The following is a 24,030-nucleotide window of genomic DNA, read 5'->3' as shown; positions in this document are numbered from 1 at the left end:
ACTGTTATGGGCTGTGTTGTTGTTGTTGTTGTTTTTTTCTTTATGATTTATGTTAGACAAGATTCATGTTTTGTTCTTAAAATGAAATAGAAGAAGAGCATTAGCAATGTCTTTCGTAATCTAAGCTACAGCAGTCCCTCTTTTTCTTGTTGCTGCATCTCAATAACAGGAAATGTAGTCAATCCATTATCGCTGCAGTCCAGCGTCAGAACAGCCAGGCAGTCCTCGGGGAGTCGCAGTGGAATGTCAAAGGCTTGACACAACACCCCCGTTGTTGTCGTTGGCCTGCAGGGACATTAGCTTTTAGGGCACGTCGACACACCAAGGGCTGAAATAACCACAAGAGGAGAGGGGAAACTATAAACTGAAGACATGTCTGTCCACTCACTTCAAACTGTTGTATTTGAAGCACAGTGACTAGCTGTGACTTGTCTCCTAAAGCTAGTTTATATTCATGTTGCAGCCCAGTGTTGGGCTGACTGGCTAACCTGCTCCTGGTAAAACATTTCTAACAAATCCGCAAGGGACAAAGTATTCTGGTCCTGCCTTCGAACTGCACACGTTCAGCTGGATGGAAGGGAACAGGATGTGCGAAGTGGGTGTACTGTCTGCTGGGCTTTATGCAGATTCAGCAAGAGAAAACATTTCCTTCCTGTTGGCTGATCTGTCCTAATATGTTGGAGCAAACAAAACATTTTAGCTTGGATTGTCTTCATAATATAATCTTTAAGGTATCATTGATTCCTGTAGCGATAAACGAATGACAAGATGGCAGATTATTTTTTTTTCATAGCACATGTGGCTGAACATTATTCTTCTTTTTTGTGCAAGACTCTTAAATAACCAGAATAAAGAATTTGAATTGAGGTGAATGTTGCAGACTTGGACCTGTTGCTTGCTGTATAAATTGACTGTTACCAAAGATGTGTTAATGAGTCCCAGTGTGGCTGAATGTGTTTGTGTAACTCAGTGGGGTTTATTTTTGCCTTATTGCACCAGCATATCTGAGCCTCTCCTTTATCAAGTAAATGCTATATTCTTTAACCTCCTTTGTGCCATGAGGAAATAGAAACATTTCCGTCAGGTAATCTACATGTGCAGCAGACGCATGTCATTATCTGCTTTGCTTAGTTAAATGATGAAACTAACGCTCGTCTTGCTGATAAGAGCGCTCACATTTAGTTTCACTCTGCGTGACCAGATCAGAGGAGTCGATTTGGTCGAGTTTGATCTGTTAGGTCTTCGAAATGGGAAACGCCCTCTTCCTTCTCTAACAATTTATTGTATACGCCATCTGTAGCTCGATTTTTAGAAATGTGAACTCAGGAGACCTTGTATTCTGTTTGCTATAGAGTTTTAATTCTGGGCTCATTCTGATGTCCCCCTTATTTTTTTTTTTTTTTGCCTGGCTCTGTGCGAAGTGGCCCTGCCAGGATGACATCGTATCCCACCATGTCCTGACCCACATACGGCCAGGTCCGCTTAAAGCTTTTCCAGCCCAATTCTCTGCTGCAGTGGCATCCCGGGCTTTATTCTATTGTTTTAATCCTCGTCTGAGCTGTCGGCAGGTCTGCGATTCTCGACGCGTAACGGACTCTGATCCCGAAGTTTCTACTTACACAATCGATTGCTCTCCTTCACATTTTACTTGCTTCAACTGTGAAATGGTGTCATTTTTTTTATTTTAAATGTCACGGTAACGCATCAATTGAGAACCGAACAATCTAATGGAGTGAAACGTGTAAATATTCAGAAAGAGCCTCTAATGAGAGAGAGAACATTATCTGAGTCTGCTTTAGTGAATGATTCCTTATTTAAATGTGCCTTTATGTCCCGTCTTTCCCATCATTTTTGCATGACTGTTTTTAATTCAGATAATTCATCCGCTCCCCTGTATTAGAGCACCAGAGCCTTTCCTGCAGTGTCTGATTCATTTACCTTGTCGGATGATGATTGCCAAAAACAGTCAGCAGTTATGGCCTGCTGGAGGGGAGCGTGAGGCTTATCACACAGCAAGCTCCTTCAGCAACCATGTGACTACAGGAGCCAATGGAAAATTTCAGATAAACTCATTCACCGATCACCGAGACACTCATTCACCCTCTTTGCTGCTGCAAGGTCGAGATGCTGCCTCAGTGGCTCCCCTCCCCCCAGACCCCCCAAGTCTGCTTCTCTCTGCTAGAGAACGGAGTGTGCGCGCACATATTCTTACACAACTGACCCTTTAGTGTGGTTTCACACTGCAGTCCCTCCATACTGTGTCGGTGGATAGTGACTCAGTGTTATGCAGCAGCTGAATGTCACTCGGAGAAAATGGAGATGGATTCTTTGATTGCTGCAATTCATTTATTTTTTTCCCCTTGTATTCGGGGGCTGGTTTATCACTTGAAACAATTGGGTTTGGCGTTTAGTTCAGTTGAAAGCCAAAATGACACATCCCATAGACGATTTTTCAGACAAAAAAACTCTAAAATGAAGTGTATGAGGCTGACTTAGGTCAGCTTTAGTTGCACTGCTTGACGAACTCACAGATTTAAAGATTACGTGGTGCACACATACTGATGTCTGACAGATAGCCCTCGAAGCTTATGGCTACACGTCTATAGCTATTGACGCTTATTTGGGCTGGCACTTGACGTACCCACATAGACGTTCTGCCTGCTTGGCAAGTTGTCCCTGCCTTTATCCAAGTTGGTGGTTCTAGGCAGTCGTACAATTACGAATCCCACTGAGCTCGCCGAAAAAGGAGCAGTGGGTAGTGCGGCATGCAGAGACCAAAAGCGCTTTTGTTTTATTCCTAAAGTCAGGACTTTGTTCTCTCTCCTACTTCTGATCAAGTCTACGCCTCGACTGAGAGAGGTTTTAATTTTGACAGAAAAAATTTATTCTTTTGATTATTTACCATTCTATATTTTTGGATTAAAAGTTTTAATGCATGTATAGTCTTATAAAACAATCTTAAATGGAGAGGATTAGCATTTTGTCAACATAGACTTTAAACAAAAGTCCACAGTGGTTTAATTGGTCTAAGGTTGGTCAGGGATTGAGATCTGGGGCATTAGAGCTTTTCTCTTTGTTCCCCTGTGAGGCTTTTTTCTATTTACTTTGTATGACATGACTGGCTTGGTATACTCTTGCTTTGTTGATTTTCATGCAAATGGTAATGTGAGACAAGTGAAACTAGCATTGTTGAAAAGCCTAACTCACCAGACGTCTGTGGTTTCTGATTAGATAGAATTATGTTCCTGCTAAATGTTTGGCAATTTTCTGAATAAACATTTACATTTGATATTAACAGATTTTAATGTAAATATTAGTTTTAATATATTGTTCTTTGTCTGGTATGTAACTGCCTAGTATTACTCGGACTGTTTAGGAAATGACCAATGTGGTTTTAAGGCTGTGACATCTGATCTTTCTCCATTTACAGCATATTTAAGTTAAGGTTGGCAGATGTAGGACTTAAAGATTCAGGCTACTTTCTTATTCTGCATTAAGCTTTACTGTATATAGTTGGAAATTACATAAAAAATATATACTGTTCACATTAGTGTCAGCATGTCTAATGTGTTGGTTAGTCATGCTGACCAGACAAAACTCTAAGGAAAAGTAATATCAGGGAGGTGTTTTCCTCCACTCTTACAGTATAAAACCAGTAAACTAATTCCTGCTAATTGAAAGAAGGAAGAACTTCTTCCAAGTATACAAGGTTTGTTTGTTTCAGTTCCAAGAAGTTGTTTCCCTGTAATTCCACCCTGATGTTTCCTGTAGCACTTCTGCAGACATTCAAACAACCTTCTTTGTAATTTTTGTCCCCTTTTAGTTGTTTTCTGGCCCGTGTACGTTATATTCTGTATGCAGTCATCTTTACATTATGTTAAATCAACAAAGGTTTTGTTTTATGCACATTTGTGTCCTTCATAAATGGTGCCTCTTGTCCAGATGCAAATTTATTAATATCAAAGGCCAGACAAGTCATTGGCTTATATTTCATATAACGGATGCCTCCAAAACAAAATTAGGGTTGTCTAATGTGTCAACGTGCATAGCGATGGGTCAGGGTCCAGAGCTGCCTGAGGTGCTGGTTGGTAGGCCATAATGATTTTAGTCACCAAAAACAGGCGAATTGACGTCATGCTTCTGTCAATGACCCCCAGTGAAAGAGAAATGTTGTTTGTATCTTGCGTCAATGGTGGTAATGTTACATAATTTCTATTGAGCCCTTTATATGTAGACCTCAATGAGCAGAATGTGGCTTTATTTTAGTTATGGATGGGTAACTGTAGCGCTCCTGTAAAGTCCTAACCTGGAAATGAATAGAGTTTGATTGTTTTCATAGTCTGGATAAATATAGAAAAATGAAAATGTGGTATAGAAAATGGATTGGGTCCGACTTATTCGGTGTTCTTATTTTACGTCAGCTAACACATCAATATTTGAATTTCTGAAAGAAGCTTTTTGAATGAATGTATTTGTAGATGAGCTTTAGATGTGGTTTGCCAGATCAAATCCTTCAGGCTTCTTGTTTAACATCTGTTTTAAAGTGGACCCAATGTTCTGATCTGCGTTCATGTGAGATGCCAAAACAATTATATTGCTTTTTTATTTTTTGGGGGGGAAAGGAGGAATTTTCTGTTCTGAAATCTAAATCCAAAACTCTAAAAAGCCTAGTCTGGAAAAGTGTAGAGTTTTGAGATATGACATTTATATGAACCCTATAAAAGTATTTTTTGGTTGTATTAGTTTAACAGTGTTTGATATTTAACTTTATTAGAATAGGATGACGGTTTGGTCTCTTAAAGAGCATTTGGTGGCAGATGCCTGCATTCTTCACTCCGATGACCTACTTGTTTGTTCGAGGGAAGTTGTCGTTTCCTCTTCTTATGAATTTTCTTTTAGGAAAGCCAGCCACACTCTGCCGCCGCCCTTTCAGTGTTTCTGTTATTGCTTTGCTGGTTTGTTTTTCTGATAATCTCTAAGCTGTTCTCTTCCTGTATTTTCATCATAAAAGTTCCCCCTACCTAAATGTTCCCATTTTCTCCACAAGCCGACAGGACTTAATAATTGCTTAAACTGACCTATGTGTGGCGGCTGTTTTTGTTACACAACACTTTTCATAAGCCTCAGAGATATAGCTCTGATTCCAAGAAAAGCAGCTGTGTGAGACCTGTGGGGACAAAACTCTGTCACGTCTTTTTACATTTTCAGTTATTAGTTGGGAAGAAAAAATAGGTTGGATCAACAAGTGAACTTTTTTCAAAATGGTGTGTTTTTTTAAAAAATTTTTTTAAGACTTTCTTTTGTTTGACTCCAGCTTACTGTTGCTTTTTCTGAACATTTAACATTTTTTACTGCAGCCACTTTATTAATAAAATGTTCGCCAGCGTTGTTGAATGTTATGGTGAGAATGTCTAATGCAGGGGTCCCCAAACTACGGCCCGCCTCCTCATTTGATCTGGCCCCCAGAGAGCATTCAGTGTTTTTTTTCATATATGTGGATTTTTCTTCAACCACCAGGGGGGCTCTTGAGCAGATATGAAACTTAGTTTCCCTCAATGGAATATATACTAGTCAGTACCCATAGACATAATATAAGAGTAGACGCCGCATTGGCCGCTCCGGCGCAGGAAATACGGCGGCCATCTTAGAGCGGTATAAACTCCTACTTTCCTCAATCAAAACAATAGACGATGCCTCAGCTCTGAGGGATATTATTGTTCGGATCTATGGATTATTGATGTGAGGGCTCCACAGACAGCATTTCACAAGTAAGATGGACATATTATTGTGTATATATTGTGATTATATTATATATTAGAATATTACTTTACTGTATTTATGTCCACCGGCGAGATACCAGCTAATATTAGCTACAGTGCTTGGTGTAATACGGGTTCAGCCCCGCTATGAAGGCTAACTGAGATTCTGTACATCTAAAAATATTAATTATTCTCTAACATTGACTTAGATTATATGACACAAGAGCATTAGAAATGAAACAATATAACACATATTATAAAACTTATGTGTTATAACATTCACCAGCAAAGTTTACACAGATGGTAAAGACTATTATTTATATGTAATTCTTTCACTAGTAAGATACATCCCAAATCTTCCGTTTTTGTTTTGAAAGTTTCATAAAGACACAATGTGAGGAAGAAGAGGGAGAAATCTATAAAGAGAGACGGATTCACTGCAGCAGGATGGATCTCATCAGATTTTGGACTTAATCTCAGCTGCTGAATCTCTGAAGCTAGAAGTCGGCAAAAAAAATAAATAAATAAAAATAAAATATATATATATATATATATATATATATATATATATATATATATATATATATATATATATATATATATATATATATATATATATATATATATATATAATTCCCCTCTCACCCTCCGTGGGTGGTCTCTTTCATCCTCTGAGCTCGGGTCCTCTACCAGAGGCCTGGGAGCTTGAGGGTTCTGCGTAGTATCTTGGCTGTGCCTAGAACTGCCAATAAATAAATATATATATATATATATATGTATATATATATATATATATATATATAAACATATATATATATATATTATTCAGTATTAATTATTTATTTGTGCCATTATGAATCTTTATTTGTGTTGTATAGTTATTTAAATATGTATTGATATTACTAAATAATTTATTAAATAAATTATGAACGGCTGTGTGCTTTGTAATATGCTATTTATACATCAATATCAGAATATTCCATTCCTATTCTATTGTTTTAGCCACTAAGCATATTTAAATACTTAAATAACTTAAATAACATACTTAAATAATACAATTGTTTATAAATGTAGCTTTGATAGATGTTTGAATATGGTTTCCAGTAACAAAAAAGCGTGTTATGATCGATTAAATGCGCTGATCCGTCACTGTGCCTGTTAAACACATAGGACCGAGTGGAGTGGTATACCGCTCCAAGATGGCCGCCCTAAATCTCGTCAGCGACAATAGGCGACAGCGGGGCATGAGGCGTCTATCTTTATATTATGTCTATGGTCAGTACCAGTCACTGTTTCGCTCACGGTTTTTTTCCATTTGCATTCTGGGTAAAAATCTATCCTCAATGGAATATATACTAGTCAGTACCAGTCACTGTTTCGCTCACGGTTTTTTTCCATTTGCATTCTGGGTAAAAATCTATCCTCAATGGAATATATACTAGTCAGTACCAGTCACTGTTTCGCTCACGGTTTTTTTCCATTTGCTTTCTGGGTAAAAATCTATCTACAAACGCGAATATGTCGTCGGCAGTAATCCAGCCGCCCCCCCGGTCCACAGTTTCACACTGTGAAACGGCCCCCGACCAGAAAAGGGAACAGTTATGTGGCCCTCGCAGGAAAATGTTTGGGGACCCCTGCTCTAATGTTTTCACAATCAAGCAACTTTGCATAGAAATACGGTTTCTTTGCAACAAATAACTAATAAATAGATTATTGGATTTATGCAAGGCTCTTCCACCAGTAGTTAACAGACCTTCGATACATTGTTTGTTTAACTTTTTTTCTTTTTTTTTTTACAGAACACAGTGACATACCTTTTTGGAGGGCAGGATTGTCAGTTACTCTGTCTATAGGTGACTGGATTTTATAAAGAATAAAAAATAAAATATCAGTAACACTAATCTTAACATCCATGCAGCTTTCTTACTACTTTTTGGACTTTTATTGCAGTTAAGTGTATACCTGATAAACTGAAGCTTTTATTTAATTAGGTGTAGCTGTAAAGCTATGAGTGGTCTAATTGTGATTGTATTTAATCAATGTTTTGTAGGGTCAGCGTCAGGTGTGTTTTTCATGGAGTGGGTTAAATGTATATTTTCAGGATTGATCTCGGAGAGCACTGGCAAAGCACAGTTAAAACGGAACGTGTTTGTTTTCTGTTAGCTACACAAGTAGAGTTCATGTTCCAGCTAAATGAAGTCATTTCACTGGAACATTTTAAATGCAGTCAGTAAATGCTTGCTGCAGCTTGCACTCTGGTATGTTTCTGCAGGGGCGTTAAATTAGGAAAACATTGTATCCCAGCTGTTCAGTTTGGTTTTTCTTTGGGCGTGTGTGTGTTTAGCAGTGCATTCGTTTCGTGCATTCGTTTCGTATAAACAAGTAGAAAGTAACTGTCAATCCACACAACTCAAAAACCAAAGTTTGGTCTTTCTCCCTGGAGAGGGCCCTTAGATATTTGATAAGATATAAAACTTTTTTGTCCACCAAAATGGAAATTTTCCTTCGAAATAATTTTCAAGCCATTACTAAAAACAGAAGTCATTTTTAAAATGTGTTAGGAATGTGCTTTAATCTATATTTAACCTATTTTTCCCCACTGACATGGTTTGAAGATGGTGAATGTGCTGGGCTCTTTGCCAGCCTTTGTATTTCTTTGCCAGGTAGAACTCTAGACCCATTTGCATTCGCCTTGCGGCACCGTCCGGCCTCGATTTTCATTGTCCCTTTGTTTTTGGAGCTCATGAATTTCCTGAATCTCCCTTCCTGAGCAGAGCAAGTTATTTTTTCCAGACTCATGGCCTTTACCGATTTACTTTATTGTCGAGAGGGAAAACGGTTGTGTTTTTGCAGGAAGAAATCGAGATATGAAGCATTGTTTTGTTTTTTCCCCCTCAGCCTTCTCTGGAAAGCACACACACGTTCTCCAACCAAATTCCAGGCGAGGTTACTCATAGCTTGGCCAACAAATCCCGTCCCTGTGGAGACAGGAGATTCATTTTTCTCACACTTTGTTTTATGCACTGAAAGACCTTTATTTTCGCATATAAAAGATTTTGGTTTACTAGATTTTTCCTCTTTTTGTGTTCATGCTAACACGATCAAAGAGTAGTTTGATTACAGTGACTATCAAAGATGTGGAATGTAAGTTTATAATACATATTTAGTAAAAAAAATGGCCATTGTGATTATTTCTATGTAGTTCATCAGTGATATATTTCTACTTCCTATATGAGAACATTATTTTTATAGCCTTAATGGAATGAATTATCATATTTCAACACCAAGTTTGAAGATGAGGAAATTGTACATTTGACTGAGCAGTTGCTTTGAAGTGGGGTTTTCACATTATTTCAAAACAAAGGCAAACTAGTTAAACATTTTGAACTATCTATAACCTTTTACATTTAGTAGGATCTTCTGGATACTCACGAGAGATTCAAAACCCTTACTTTAACATTTGCATGAGACCGCCAACATTTCCAAATGTTTCAACAGAGCAGCTGTACTTTCTGTTCAGCCTTCCTGTTACTTGTGGAAAGTCTCTCCCCCTCTATTACTGTGTCACAGCCTGAATGAACAACAGACGTGTCTTAACATCTCAGAAAATAGATTCTGTTTTAAATGGCGTCTCGCATCGTCTGTGTTTTCTCTGGCTTAATTTAAACATTTAACTGATACTGAAACTGGTTTCCTCTTTTCGTTATCAGCCTATGTTGAAGCCACTGGGACTTTTTTTTTTTTTTTTTTGCCACTCAACTATGATGCATTCACTAATTTTGAAAAAATGGTTTTAGACTTTCCAGTGACCGATTGGGGCTGATCAAACTGAAAATAAGATTTCAGTAACAAGCCGATTTTCCTCTGTTGCATTGCTTCTATTTCACTTTTCTTAGGTCTATCATAAGCAGAGCACCATCGCTGTTTTGCTGGTGGTTGGTAGTTACCCATCTGCTGTCAAGTAAGCTTTTTGCGTTTTTTTGCTGAAGAGTGAAAAAACAAAAAAAGCCTTTGTGGGTTTTTTGTAAATGCATGTCATTTGTGGTCAGTGCGTTATTGGCCTGTGCTTGTTTGTGATGGGTGAAGCAGATGTTTACAGTTCAGGCTGTTGTGTTGATGGCAGGACAAAGCTGAACGCCCCGGTGTTCCAGGGCATCGGAGCTTGAAAAACAGAGCTCAGCATTCATTTATTCAGTGGGCAGCCGAGTGGCCTGGCAGCAACACGGAGCAAAAAAAATGCAGCCATCTGCCGCTCACCATTCTCAACCTACATATGAATGGCCTGGCATAATGTAATATTTTTGGTTGCTCCGCTCGTTGAAGAATGCTGTTCTCTGTTTAGCTCAAGTAATGCGATAAAGTTGTCAACATGCCCTTTTGTTCCTCATGTTGTCTCTGATGAAAATCTTCTCAAACATTCTGAAAAGTACTGACTGGTTTGAGTGCAATGGTTCATATATTTACATGTTGTAGTTGAGGTGAAACGTAATAGCAACGCATTTAAAAAATAAATAAATAGAAGCGTTATGATCAGCTCTGGATAGCCCCACCAGAGGTTATGAGGATGATGTGACTAATCATAAACCTGCTTGCTATTCAGACATTTCTGGTATGAAACCATGACGATCAGATCCATGGTAGTTTTTCGATGAACCATGAAAGTTTGGGTGTTTTCCTCATGTTGTTGAAGGAGAAAAGCATCCAAGTGCAGTGTGCACTAGAGTTTAAAATGCAAATAAAGACTGAATTGTTCCTATTAAGTTTAACCCCTTTTGTTTTTAACTTTATTCATTTGTTTTTGTAGCACAATTTTCTTTGTTCTTTTGCTCTTAAGTTTAGTCCAGTCTTGGTGTTTGTTTTTAAAGATTACTTGCATTGTTTTGAGTAGATTCGGGGATGTAACTTTGGCTTGAGCTACTTAAATGCTCTTTACTTTTAAACTAGCTAATAGAGGTTCATCTAATAAAACTCTCTTTCTAAAGGAAATTCTGCCATTGTAATACTTCCAACTTGTTGCGGTCCAAACGTACACACAAGACGACAAACTAGCTGGAACTGGTTATGCTTTGTTTTTGCTGCGTTCTACTGGAAAGAAACTTGAAACCTGAAATTACCATAAAGAAATTCTCCGCCAAACTATTCATCCTCCGTTTTTTTCCCACCCCCTTTCTGCCTACAGGCCTATGAACGCCGCTTCCCCACCTGTCACCTCATCCCCATGTTTGTGAACAGTGACGTGGTGAACGAGGAGATGAGCGAGGACGGCGCCACCCACAGGATCGAGCGGCGCTGTGCCCTGGATGTCGATGCGCCACGGCTTCTTAAAAGGGTAAAATATACTTTTACTCTTCTGCCGTGTTTTCAGCCTTTTTGTCACGACACACCGTTGCCTTGGAAGTGACAGGAGTCGTTTCTGTGGTTCGCAGATTGCCGGTGTAGACTACGTGTACTTCATCCAGAAAAACACTCTGAACAGAAAGGAGAGGACTCTGCACATCGAGTCTCACAATGAGACGTTTTCCAACAGGGTCGTTGTCCACGAGACCTGCTGCTACTCAGTCAGTATCTTAAAGCCGTGCTGCTGTACAGAAATCCACTCTGTGTGCATGCTGTGTCTTAGAAGCGGGAATAATTCAAACTTGAATTAAACTTGCCACATATCGCCGTCAGCATCTCTTCCTCCTCTCCCCCTCCTGCATTCAGTGTGCATTGGATCTAACTCCAGATCTGTCTGTTCATGTGTGGATGTGTTATGAGTTAATGAGGTCAAGCTTTATCGTATTAGCTTCCAACCAAGCAAAAGGCTAATTTTAGGTCCAAAGTCTCACAGAGGTTCTTGCAGTGTGCTGCATCAACTCTGTGGTAACAGTAACCAGGAAGGGCAGCTCAGTTAGGCAGCTAATGGACCTGAAACATTTTAGCACTCATGGCGATGAAGCTGCCACCGTTTTGCCACCAGGATCAGGGAACATACAGTGTAAAAAAAAAAAAAAAAAAAGCATGGTGTGTTTGATTTCTGTATTTTCCAGTTCTGAATAAGTGTGGAAAACGGGAGGAAAATGAGATGATTCAAAAGTATTTCTTCATCCTTTATGTTTTCAATGCGTCATCCTTTGTTCCCTTTTTATTTGTCCTCTTCTTTTCCTACTTTCTACTTTCCATCTTTGTTTTCCCCACTTTTTTTTCTACTTCTTTTGCTTCCCTGTTTTGTTTCCTTCATATGGTTCCTACAGATTCCTAAAATGTATTGCATATCTGCAGTAACTCTGCAGTGAGGTTTTATGTTTATTCCTTTGAAAACGACCCTAAATGCTTTAATGTAATCTTCATGTTAGACTCAGTTTTTTTTTTTTTTTTTACCCCAGTTTGAATTAATATACTAGTAATGGACAGATTATAGATTATTTAGCAGAGAAGTGGGTACTGCCTGACATTGAGTCAAAGTTTTTCCCCTTGCCTGGTACAGCCTTTGCATCATTCTCTATAATCATCAGTTGTTGTTTTTTTTTTTTTTTCTAAATTTATGTTTTCATCCCACTTGAATCCAAACAGCTCATGTGTAAAATACTGTCTAAATTTACCCAAACAGACTGACACACATACTCCCACTCAGTTTACGCAGTTTGAAATTTGCTCCCTTTGTGCGTCATCCTCTTGTGTGGTTACTATGGTAACGATAGCCTCTTTTTTTTTTTTTTTTTTTTTTTCTTTCTTTTTTCTGTGTGGTTACACAGTTTAGGTTACAGTAATGTTTTTGTGTGTGATGTTCCAGGTCCACCCAGAGAACGAGGGCTGGACATGTTTCGAACAAACGGCCAGTTTGGACATCAAGTCCTTCTTTGGCTTCGAGAGCACCGTGGAAAAGATCGCCATGAAGCAATATGCCAGTAGTATCAACAAGGTGTGTGTGTGTGTGGGTGGGGTGCATCCCATCATGGCATAGATTTTTACATTTCCTTTCTCAAACCTGTGAGTGCAGAAACAGTCAGATCGTTATGGTTGTTGAAATAAATGTCGTCTTATATTTGGTACTTTAAATCTTATTGAAATTGGGGGATTTTACATTAATAATAGTATTGCAGGATATTAATTGAGTTGAAACTGTCTTTTTTTTGTTTTTAGTTCATTTGTATTGTTTTTAACTCCAAAGTGTTGTGCTAAAACATGTGAAAACTCACCTTAATGCCTGAAAATTGCTGGAATTTTACTGTGAGAAAAGTGTTTGAACTCTGCAAATACCAAGGTGACTCCAGTTTACAAATGCAATACATAGTTAAAAACCTCCTTAGTTTTATTTGATTTCAATGGATTCGTGTGAATATATTGGCAACAATTTCACCATAATTTACTTGCATTCCCGACAGGGAAAGGAAATTATTGAGTTCTACCTAAGGGAGCTGGAGAGCGAGGGCGTCATTCACATCCCCCGCTGGACCTGTTCCTCCGTTTCTCCTGCTCTCCCTGCGCCAAGCAGCCTCTCAGCCAGCCCGCCTGAACTCCAGCACCCCAGCGCGCCCGCTGTCTCCGCTTCGCAGCCTGCTGACGCCAAAGATGGTGCCTCACAGGAGGCAAAGCAGGACAGTGGAGCTCCTCAGGCCGACAGCCTGGTGGAGATCCTGGCTGGTACACCCGAAGGTGTGTGTCCTCCGATAAATTCATCTGGACACTCGCTGCTGCCTAATTTAGAATAGCGGCTGTTTTTTTTTTTTGTTTTTTTTAAAGAGAAAAAGGAAACTCAATTTAAGTGATCAGCACTGAAATAACTTGAGGTAGAAAGTTTTTAGGCTGTTACAAACATGAATGAAAATCGTGTTTTTAAGAAGATTTATCAGCCATGTCTGTAAAAGAGTGGGTAATGTTTTTCCCGTACAGCGACGTGAAGATCTGTTTAGACAAATCGTGTTAATTTGGAGCATTTTGTTGCAGATAAACTGGATGCAGATTACATCAAACGTTACCTTGGCGACCTGACGCCTCTGCAGGAGAGCTGTCTCATAAGACTTCGCAAATGGCTTCAGGAAACCCACAAGGGAAAGGTATTTTCAGTAATTAAGCGGAAGAGTGTAGCTGTCGGTCAACTTCTAATAACTTACCATAAACCTAACACTTTTTTTTGTTTGTTTTTTTGCTTCCTGTAGATCCCTAAAGATGAACACATCCTGCGCTTCCTGCGGGCCAGAGACTTCAACATGGACAAGGCCCGGGAGATCCTGTGCCAGTCTCTGACGTGGAGGAAGCAGCACCAGGTGGACTACCTGCTGGAGACGTGGAGCCCTCCGCAGGTTCTCCAGGACTACTACACCGGCGGCTGGCACCACCACGACAGAGGTGCGTCTCCACGACTTGCGTACAAACCTTCGCATGCAGCAGGCTGCTCTAATACAAACATACCATTCTTTACAGCAGCATGTTTTCATCATGATAGTATTTGTTCAGTCATCCTGAACAACCTACCGCCGAAAGCCTCTGACTTTGAAAAGTAAATGAGCCCATTCAAGCTATCCGGTTGGCTGGAATAGTTTTCACCTGACGCACGCGATCGCACGCTGCCAGAGAAGACTGGTTTTAATATGAACAGAACAATAAACCATTTCTCAGAACACATATTTACTTAATGTGCCGCGCAAGGCAGACCTTCCCACTTACTTTGTTTAGAATGTAAACCCAGGCGATGGTTCATGTAAATGTTTGTTTTGCTCTATTAGACGGTCGTCCTCTGTACATCCTGAGGCTGGGCCACATGGACACCAAAGGCCTGGTGCGCGCTCTCGGAGAGGAGTCGCTGCTCAGACACGTACGTAACCAAAGCCACAGTTCCAGTTCAGTTCCCTACAGAAGTCGTTAAGTTTATAGGTCAGACCACGGTTAGATTACAGGTTAATCACCGAAAGGAGGAGGATTCAACTGATGACCTACATAAATATGTCATTTATGTTCTTGTGTACGGTGTAGCATTCAGTGAGAGCGCTGTTGTTTCATTGTGATGTTGCAGGTGCTGTCTATCAATGAGGAGGGCCTGAGGCGCTGCGAGGAGAACACCAAGGTGTTTGGTCGTCCTATCAGGTAAAAACCAGGCTGTTAAGGATTTAGGAGATATTACGTTGCCTTTTCTAACAGTTTTGTGACTGTGAATTTTCCCATTAGGACTAGAGGACGGTAATCATTGCTGAGCAGAAACAGGATTTATTGGGGGGGGGGGGAAAGCAGCAGTTCGATGTTAGGATCGAGCTCTGCAGCTGTGGTGTTGCTGCAGAGAATCACAGCTCTGTCTTCTCCGTAACTGGAAATAGCAAAGTGTCAGATGTTTAGATTGTGCCTGTGTCGGCGCTCTCCAACAGGAGGTGGGGCGCCGCGAGAAGGCATGTGAACTATGCTTTTCACCGCACTCAGGATTCACGGTTAACTAGCATTACCTTCATCACTTAAGCCATTCCTCAGACTGACGGGTGTTAAGGGATCAGAAAGGAGGCTGCAGCCCACTTCAGAGCGTGTGTGTGTGTGTGTGTGTGTGTGTGTGTGTGTGTGTGTGTGTGTGCGCGTGCGCGTGTTTGTGGCGAGAAGTTATCCACACTAATCCTCCTGCTTCCTGCTCTGTAGTTGTTGGACATGCCTGGTCGACCTGGAGGGGTTGAACATGCGTCACTTGTGGCGACCGGGGGTCAAGGCGCTTCTGAGGATCATTGAAGTTGTGGAGGCGAACTATCCAGAGACTCTGGGACGGCTGCTCATCTTGAGGGCGCCAAGAGTCTTCCCAGTCCTCTGGACTCTGGTGAGAGCAGAACCGGTTACCTTAGAACTGAAATGATCTGGAATCATTGATTTTGCTTTACCGTTTTCGTACCTGCAGCCGAAATCCCAGTATGACTCCAAATAGTCTCTGTGGCTGATTTAGCATTTCTTACAAGCAGTTTTTTTTTTGTTTTGTTTTTTTTTACTAATTTGGTTTACTTATTACTTGTATTCGCTTTTATCTCTGCATGTAGGTGAGCCCATTCATTGACGAAAACACCCGAAAGAAGTTCCTGATCTACGCAGGCAATGACTACCAGGGTCCTGGAGGGCTCGTCGATTACATAGACAAGGAAATCATCCCCGACTTTCTAGGAGGAGAGTGCATGGTAAGTGTTTAGTGGAGATTAAAACTTATAGATCATATTTTGAATAAAAAACTTATTCCTAACTCAAACCTTTTTTTTTATATTTATGTAAAAGAAAAACAATAAAGTAGCATATATTTTTAAAGTGAAAGGAAAAATATGTTTATGAACTTTCCATATCTCACGATCAAGATTGAGAACTCTGTCAGTGACCCTGTTTGCATGTTTTTCTTCAGTGTGAGGTACCAGAGGGCGGCCTCGTTCCTAAATCCATGTACCGTACACCTGAGGAGCTCGAGAACGAGGATGTGCGTCTCTGGACCGAGACGATTTATCAGAGTGCCAGCATCTTTAAGGGAGCCCCGCATGAGGTGAGGCTCAGAGAGAGGAGCAAAGATAAAAGGCCTGCATGCTGCTATGCTATATAGGACAGGACAACAGAGACCTGCAGGTTGCTTTCCTGGAGGTTTACTTGAAACATCTGCCATCTAGTGGCGTTAAACACACAGCATGTCTCTGAAATGTAATCTGTCTGCTGCGACATACTGTTCCCGTCTTGTTGCAATATTTAAAACAGCACAGATCTATAATTACCCCTCTGAATTTCACTCTGCTCTCCGGAACTATTTATTCTGCCCAACTACATTCAAAGAGAGCTTTAAATATGATTCCATTCATTTTTCTTGTCTTTTGCCTCAATAAGATCGTCTTAATAAATCCGTTTTTAGTCTTTTATAACCTGAAACGCATGCATTCAGCTGCCTTTTACCCTCCTCCTTCCGCTCATTTGAACCGTTCTCCGTCGTTTTCTCCGGGCAGCTTGTGATCGAGATCATCGACGCCGCCTCCGTGATCACCTGGGACTTCGACGTGTGCAAAGGCGACATCGTTTTCAACATCTACCACTCGAAGCGAGCCCCCCAGCCGCCACGCAAAGACGCCCTGGGGGCCCACGGCATCACCTCGCCGGGAGTCAACAACGTCCAGCTGATTGACAAGTCCTGGACTCTGGGACAAGATTACAGCATGGTGGAGTCCCCTCTGACCTGCAAGGAGGGGGAGAGCGTGCAGGTGAGGATTTATCATCGTGAAGAATTTTCTTGTTTCTGCTTTTTGATCCCTGGTCACAAATGTTCTGTTGATCTTTCCTCTCCTCAGGGCTCCCATATCACTCGCTGGCCGGGTTTCTACATCCTCCAGTGGAAGTTTCATAACATGCCTGCCTGCTCGGCCACCAATCTGCCCAGAGTGGACGATGTGCTGGCCACCTTGCAGGTGTCCTCACACAAGTGTAAAGTCATGTTCTACACTGAGGTGTTGGGCTCTGAGGACTTCAGGTTGGTAACTGAACTCATGTTGTTTATGCAAAAGGCAAAAGCAGTTTTCACACACAAACTCTGTCGATAGGCTGCAGTGCCTTCCAGAAATATTCACACCGCTTGGATTTTATTTCCACTTTGAAACAACGTACAACCACAAAGTTCAGATTGTTTGAATAGAATCTTATGTGACTGACCAACACAAAGCAGGAAAGCAAAATGATTCACTCTTACAGTACAATTTTTATTTTTGTCACAACATTAGCTTATCGGGGTTAATGAGTATATTTGTGTGTTAGATGGACATGTAAATCTAGCTAAGAATCTATGGCAACACTTGAAATTACTCTTTAGATGATCACCATGCATTCTGACAACGCTAACCTATTTTGCTAAAAAGAGAGGGCAAAGATTGTGAAATGTTGGTTGACAAAGGGAGGCTGACATAAAATGTACCTTAGTTTTCTGAAATTTACTTCTAAAAACTTTACAAACGCCTTTGTGCTGGTCTGATGCATAAAATTCAAATAAAATGTATAGAATTTTGTAACGTGAAACATCCAATAGGTATGAATATGTCTGAAAGGTCGGGTATAGGGAAATCTTTTAATTCTGCATTTTGTGTGATCTTAAGACATAGTTGTATCCTCTCCAAGTCCATAAATCCTTTTGTTAAATTCTTTTTTTCCCCTTTCTTTTTTTCTTTTATTTTATTACTATGTTGACATTTGTTTCATTACAGCACATTTAATGTATCTCTTTTTTTTAGTATATTTCCACAACCCTCCAGTAATATCTAGGATACTGTAACCAGTCCAGCCTCATGATTTTATTTTTGAAGCCCAGAATTTAGAAATGAAAAATGCTTCTCTCCTTTTTAAATTATCCTTTTAATTTATCTTTTTCTGTCCAATCCACTCCTGTTCTATTGCTCACAACCCCTTCCTCCTCCTCCTCCTCTTCCTCCTATGAAGAACGGCTTGCTGTGATGTGCAGAGTTTGTAAGTGGCTCAGTGTTTGCCCTTTTTTTTTTCCTTTAGCTTAGCTGATCATTTTTGCTGCTGCTTTTGGCTGCTGAACCGAGTGCCCCTCCCCTCACAGGAAGTTATGCTTCTAACGCAGCAAAAAAGATCCTTGTTTTTGCTTCTACTTGTTAGCAATGCTGACCAAGCATTGGGTAACAGGATCTTGTTTTTTTGTTTTTTTACGCTAAAGAACTCTTTGCACCACCATTTGCACTTGTTGGCTTTACTTATTCCGCTTGCATGATTGGCTCTTCAGATGCAGCTCTGTTCACTCCTTCTCAGATAGTCCTTATCCACATGCACACACTCATAAACATTTGCCGGCTTTCATGTTTGTTTCATCTTTAGTCACTTCTTGTAAAACTATCTCATTATTTCCCTTTTTTTTAAAATTATTATTTCATTTTTTTTATTTTCTGATTCAAAAACAAATTTAAAGTCCTAACAGTAACTCATTCTGATTTCATCCAACAACAAGATGTCTTGCTCATCTTTTTCAAATTGATTAACATGTTAACCACAACTTTAAGCTTTAAAAAAAATTCAATTTGTGCTTATCTGCAAACATTTGAAGTGGAGCAAATTTATGAGTGGCTACACTGGATTCAAAGTTGTGTGTTTGTGGCTGTTTGGCTTCTGGGACTCTGCTGGTGTGATCACTTAGGGGAGTCGAGGCAATTTTAGTTGTAAAGCACATTTTCAGCAACAAGGCAGTTCAGTGCTTTACATCATTAGAATATAGCAAACTAACAAGGAACAACATTGCAGTGAAAAAGAAAGGAAAAGCTACGACTCATTGAAAAACAGACAGATAACAAACTTTATTTGTTCCAGTTATTATTGATCAAAGGCAAATCTAAACAGGTTGGGTTTCAGCCTTGATTTATAGGAGCTCAGTGTTTCTGTACTTTTGCAGTTTTTTTTTTAAGTTTGTCCAGATTAGTGGAGCATAAAACCTGGTTGCTGCTTCTCCATGTTTGGTTCTGGGGATGCAGAGCAGATTAGAACCACAAAACCTGAGAGGTCTGGAAGGTTGATGCAACAACAGATCTTTAATCTATTTTGGTGCTACACCATTCTGTAATTTAAAATCTACCTAATGTTAGTCTTTAGACCAGGGCGATATGATCTAATCTTCGGACCCTGTTGCAGTAATCAATGCGACTAAAGATATAACATGGATGAGTTTCTGGACATTAGGCTTTTAATCCTAGAAATGTTCTTCAGGTGATGGAAGGCCAACTTTGCAATTGCCTTTATGTGTCTCTGAAGATTCAACCAAAGACTTGAATAAATGTAAATGTTTAAAGGCAGCTGCTTTATTTTTACTGGCCAGTAGATAATAAAGTTGTTTTTTTTCTCTTTATTTCAGGGAGCTCATATACCCTACTAGATTGTTTTGTTGCTCTATAACATTTTCATTGATCTAATATTATACATTTGTTATCCCTAAAAGATGGAGATCGAAGGCTCCTAAAGTGAGCCCAAGTCTCTTAGTTTTGCTCTCTGTCAGTCTGAATGAACCACAGATGCGTCTCGACATGACGTCCAAAATTCTCATTTTGGGAATTTTAACTTGAGTAACTTCTCACCATGACCTCTTGACCCTCAAGTATTTATTTATTTGTTTATTTGATTTTGTTCTACCTCATACTAGTTGGAAAACTTAAGTTATCTGAGTTTCTGTAGCTGATTGTAGGGATCTAATTGCTTTTGTGGGTGTCGGAGTGTCGGCTTGGTGCTGCAGCCTGTGGCGTCGCCTGAGCTTTAGAGCGAGGCTCCTGCAGGATTTGATCTGGGCGCATGGTTCTGCATCACGTGCATGAGTCATGCACACACGGTGCTTTGAGTCCGTTCTTAGCAGGCTGGGGTTTTCCTCTGGCGTTGCACACTCATGAAGGTGTTGCTCAGGGTAGCTTCCTGTACTCATTCGATCACTTTCTCTTTCTCCCTTTTAGGGGTTCGATGACCAGCTTGGAATCGAGCCACAGCGGATTTTCTCAGCTCAGCGCTGCGACCACCTCCTCTAACCACTCCCAGTGCAGCTCCATGATCTCCAGGTAGAAACCAGCAGCTCCGGACCCTGAACCCTTCACTCCACAGCCTTTATCATCATCGTGGAAATCTCCTCTTCCTCCTCCTCCATGTTCCCTCTCATCTTTGGACTCTATCGCACAAATAAAAGATGAAGAGTTCTGAAACCGAGGCAAAAAAAAAAAAAACTGAAAGATTTAAAGGGCTGATTTTTTTGCACAAAGGTCATATATTTTGGTGTTGGAACATTCACGGGAGGTTTGCTCTGCGGAAGTGGAAAGAAGCAATATTTTCATCCCATTGGTTGGGAGAGAGACACTGGAAGGCGCTGTTACATTTATGCATTCACTTTAGCACCCACTTAACGCAGTACTGAGACGACTCATACCTCACTCATGCTGTTACATTAAAAACACACAGATGTTTATGATGTGCACAAATGAAACGTTTGCCACATTGTTACTGAAAAAGGGGGGGTTTGTGTTACTAGTTAGTTGTTTTTATAGGTCAAATGTTGGTGGTTTAAGCATCCTAACAGACGGGGCTCCAACATCCACTGCTAAAGAAGTCTGCAGCGCTTGCTGCTGACGAATTTCTACACCTGAAGGAGAAACTCTCCCACCTTGAGGAGCGGTTGGATATTCGACCCAGGTCTGCTAGCAGCAATAACGCAGGTTGGACTTTCTAATGTGTGAAATATTTATATTTATTATTTAGATGCCTGTTGGAGTTTAGTGCACAAGCAGACAAAAGAAGAAAATAACCGTCACTAACATCACGTCAACATTTTGTTAGAGGGGTTTGCTTTCTGTCTGCACGAACGTGGAACTCGGAACAAGGAGCGACGCCTCATCTGTGGTTGGTGAATGTACCGCCGTCTGCTAAGCCAACGATCTTCCAGAGTCGGAGGATCGTTCCACTTCTTCGGTGGCGTGGATTTCGGAGTGCAGAGATAAGATGGCGACATGAACTGTGTTACTGTGCGCGTGTTGGTTTGTGGCTGTGCTGTGGAAACGAGAACAAGGATGGGTGCGTTCTGCACGCACACGACGGTTTACTGACTTATTATTTAAGAATTAAGAGAGCCATTTTTTAAGAGCCATGTGTCCATAAATACCATTTTAGCCTTTGTACACATCACTTAGAAATATATCTGCTATTTTCAAGGTGACCACTGGCACATTTCAAAATGCAACACTTCCATGAAACAGTTTTTGATACAGTTTACGTCATTATATAATTAACAAAAGGAAAAAAAAATTGGTGGGAATTTGCCTCCTGAATATAGCCGTTTTTTGATATCCATAACTGCTCATTTGTAACTAATAATAAAGGTCAACGGTTGTTTAAATGACATTAAATGCAATAAGATGAGGAAAAGGATCTTTCGTGAATGAGGAAGTACGTGTGTGTGTGTGACGGTGTAAAATAATGAATGTTTGCCGTAAAGTGGAGGAATATATATCTAACGAAACATTTAACACTTTTTGACCCGGTAAGCAAATATCTCCCTGCTCTTGTCTAGTTGCACTTTGAGAGCTGATATTTCTACTTTCCTTCTGTGTGCTTTTTTTCGGTTCATCATTGGACCTCGGCTTAAGTCGCAGGCATGAAGGAGTGTGTTCATTACCGGACGCCGGGTCTCCGTGCTTTGCTGACGCTTTTCATCCAGATCTCAGTCATAAACGAGGGCTATATAACTGTTTGTCTCGATTGTTCGACACGATTCTGTCTCCCTGCTTCCTTTGCTGACGCCACTGCATATCTTCTCTGTACCTCCATGTAGGAAACTGTATTTAAAAAAAAGGTTTAAAAAAAAAACTGCTTTGGATGAATGAGAACATGTCGCCTTTAAGTTTTGAAGTCAATAAACTTGAATTATGGGAAAATGTAAAGAATGTACTGGTCTTCGTAATGTTTCAGTTACCTCATTTGTTCTCTCGTGTTGTTTCCTTGAAATCAAAGTTTTATTAACATGTAGGAAAATACATCTTTATTCATCTAGTCTGTTTTACAGTTTTGAGAATGTCTTTTTCAACAAAAGTCTAGTTCATCTTCTGGGAGCTGCAGTTGGATTCAAGTTCCATCAGCTGAACCCAGCTCACCTAAAGCCCAAAGGATGGTACCTGCTCCAGGTATGGCTTGCTGTTCCTGCACTTGTGCCATTACTGGGAACCAGTACACTTACATTACACCAGATGATCCAAACGAACCATCAAATTGAGAGAAGTTCCAACGTGAACCAGCTACTACATTGGCAAGTGCTTTGGATCAAGACCCTGTTCCAGATCCAGATGCTTCCAAAAGCTTAATGTTTGTTTGTTTGTTTCAAGTTTGCCTGTAAAAACCCCAGATAGTCGCCCAGCTTTGCACATGCACTTGTACAGAACTAAAAACACCAAAGGTGTCCACAAAACTCTACTAACAACTAGTCCTCAAAAAAATCGAATCCCTCCAAGAGTTCCTCCAGTCAACAGACATAAAGCTTTCCTGTACAATCCAAGGCAGGAAAGACATGTGGCTCCATGTGGCCCCCAGAACCAGTCCCGATTAAACGGCTCCAGTTTGGTAAAGAAATGAACAAAAGCAGTTTGACAGGAAGTGAAAACTATTTATCCTCTGCAAAACTGGATGGTTTCTTCCCCTGAAAAACAATAAGGCAAGAACTTCCTCATGTCTGTATCACGAAGTGGAAAGAGGAATGCCAGAAGCACACACAAGATTTTTTCCATTTGATTTGACTGATTTGTTCTCTACAGGAACTGTAACCTGAATATTCTGTGGGCCGGGAGGGGGTTCTTATAGCAACACAATTTGTTAGAACTGCTCATTTTAAATTGTATATGTGTCCCAATTATGTGACATAAATGTAAATTATTTGTTCTGCTTATTTAAAAAAATTAGAAAACTAACCTCCCCTCCCCCACACACTCATAGGCTGTAGGTGAGTGGGCTTTCTACAGCTGTACTTTAATTCTGGTTTTATTTTAATCGGAGTTAAAGGAAGGCAACTCAAACCTGTTATCTTTTTCAGATGTTAATTGGATAAAATTAACTTATTCTAAGAGAGACTACATTGACTTTAGCATTTTGTACCAATCAGTATTATAATTTATTTATTCAGTGTGGTATAAGACTACATTATATCAAACAATGTTAACGTCAGCCTTGAAGCCATACGTGTTTTATACAAAAAAAAACCGGAAATGGCAGATCACTTGCTCCACAAAAATATCAGTATTTTTAAAATCAACCAGGATATTGAACTCGTTGTCTTCTTTCCTGAATTTTACAGACAAAAACTTTTACCTATCATAAATCTAACTTAAAATGTTGGCTATCATAACCTAAACACATAATTATGCATCTACGTATTCGGAACAACAAAGAAAAATCGTTGTGCTTCCCTGTTGTCACCACCAGAGGGGAGTTTATGACTGCGTTATTCGGTGGCTGAGCTCTTGCCTGCAGTTTCCACTTCGGCTCCATGTTTCGGTCACTTACAGCTTTAACTGGCAGAATTAAATTACCGTAAACTGCTCAGATATTTATTTTTGACAAATTAATAATGATAACTCTGTAAAATCTTAATGATGGGATCAGATGGTGAGCTTTTTAAATATCCAGCTCCTCGAGATTCCCATGCAGTCTACAATACTGGAGTTTACTTTTACCATTATACACACATATATAAGCGTCAGTGTTGGAAAAATCCTTCGGTTTCCAAATTAATTACTTAATCCACTTTCTAAAGGGGCAACATAATTTCTAACAATTAATGTTTTTACATGAATGT

At 40.1% G+C, this 24,030-nt stretch overlaps 1 protein-coding gene across 3 annotated transcripts in view; it reads left to right on the top strand.

Moving 5' to 3' along the window:
• Window positions 1–22,132, top strand: part of LOC106932301 (SEC14-like protein 1) — a 28,282-nt gene extending 6,150 nt beyond the window's left edge. For 2 of the 3 annotated variants that reach the window (XM_088003587.1, XM_088003562.1), the window contains exons 3-17: window positions 10,939–11,088; window positions 11,186–11,317; window positions 12,532–12,660; window positions 13,124–13,394; window positions 13,686–13,795; window positions 13,898–14,087; window positions 14,465–14,553; window positions 14,752–14,822; window positions 15,357–15,528; window positions 15,743–15,877; window positions 16,093–16,227; window positions 16,676–16,927; window positions 17,015–17,193; window positions 18,150–18,176; window positions 20,159–22,132. In XM_088003587.1, coding sequence (XP_087859713.1) covers window positions 10,939–11,088; window positions 11,186–11,317; window positions 12,532–12,660; window positions 13,124–13,394; window positions 13,686–13,795; window positions 13,898–14,087; window positions 14,465–14,553; window positions 14,752–14,822; window positions 15,357–15,528; window positions 15,743–15,877; window positions 16,093–16,227; window positions 16,676–16,927; window positions 17,015–17,193; window positions 18,150–18,176; window positions 20,159–20,264 — 2,148 coding nt within the window. In that variant the 3' untranslated portion in view covers window positions 20,265–22,132. The remainder of the gene's footprint in view (window positions 1–10,938; window positions 11,089–11,185; window positions 11,318–12,531; window positions 12,661–13,123; window positions 13,395–13,685; window positions 13,796–13,897; window positions 14,088–14,464; window positions 14,554–14,751; window positions 14,823–15,356; window positions 15,529–15,742; window positions 15,878–16,092; window positions 16,228–16,675; window positions 16,928–17,014; window positions 17,194–18,149; window positions 18,177–20,158) is intronic. The other variant, XM_015010937.2, reaches the window with a different exon arrangement.
• Window positions 22,133–24,030: the final 1,898 nt, after the last annotated feature.

Source organism: Poecilia mexicana, unplaced genomic scaffold, assembly GCF_051168715.1.
Source record: "Poecilia mexicana isolate PSO_F unplaced genomic scaffold, ASM5116871v1 scaffold_1, whole genome shotgun sequence".
Taxonomy (NCBI): Eukaryota; Metazoa; Chordata; class Actinopteri; order Cyprinodontiformes; family Poeciliidae; genus Poecilia; species Poecilia mexicana.
This window is presented reverse-complemented; position numbering and strand designations above follow the sequence as displayed.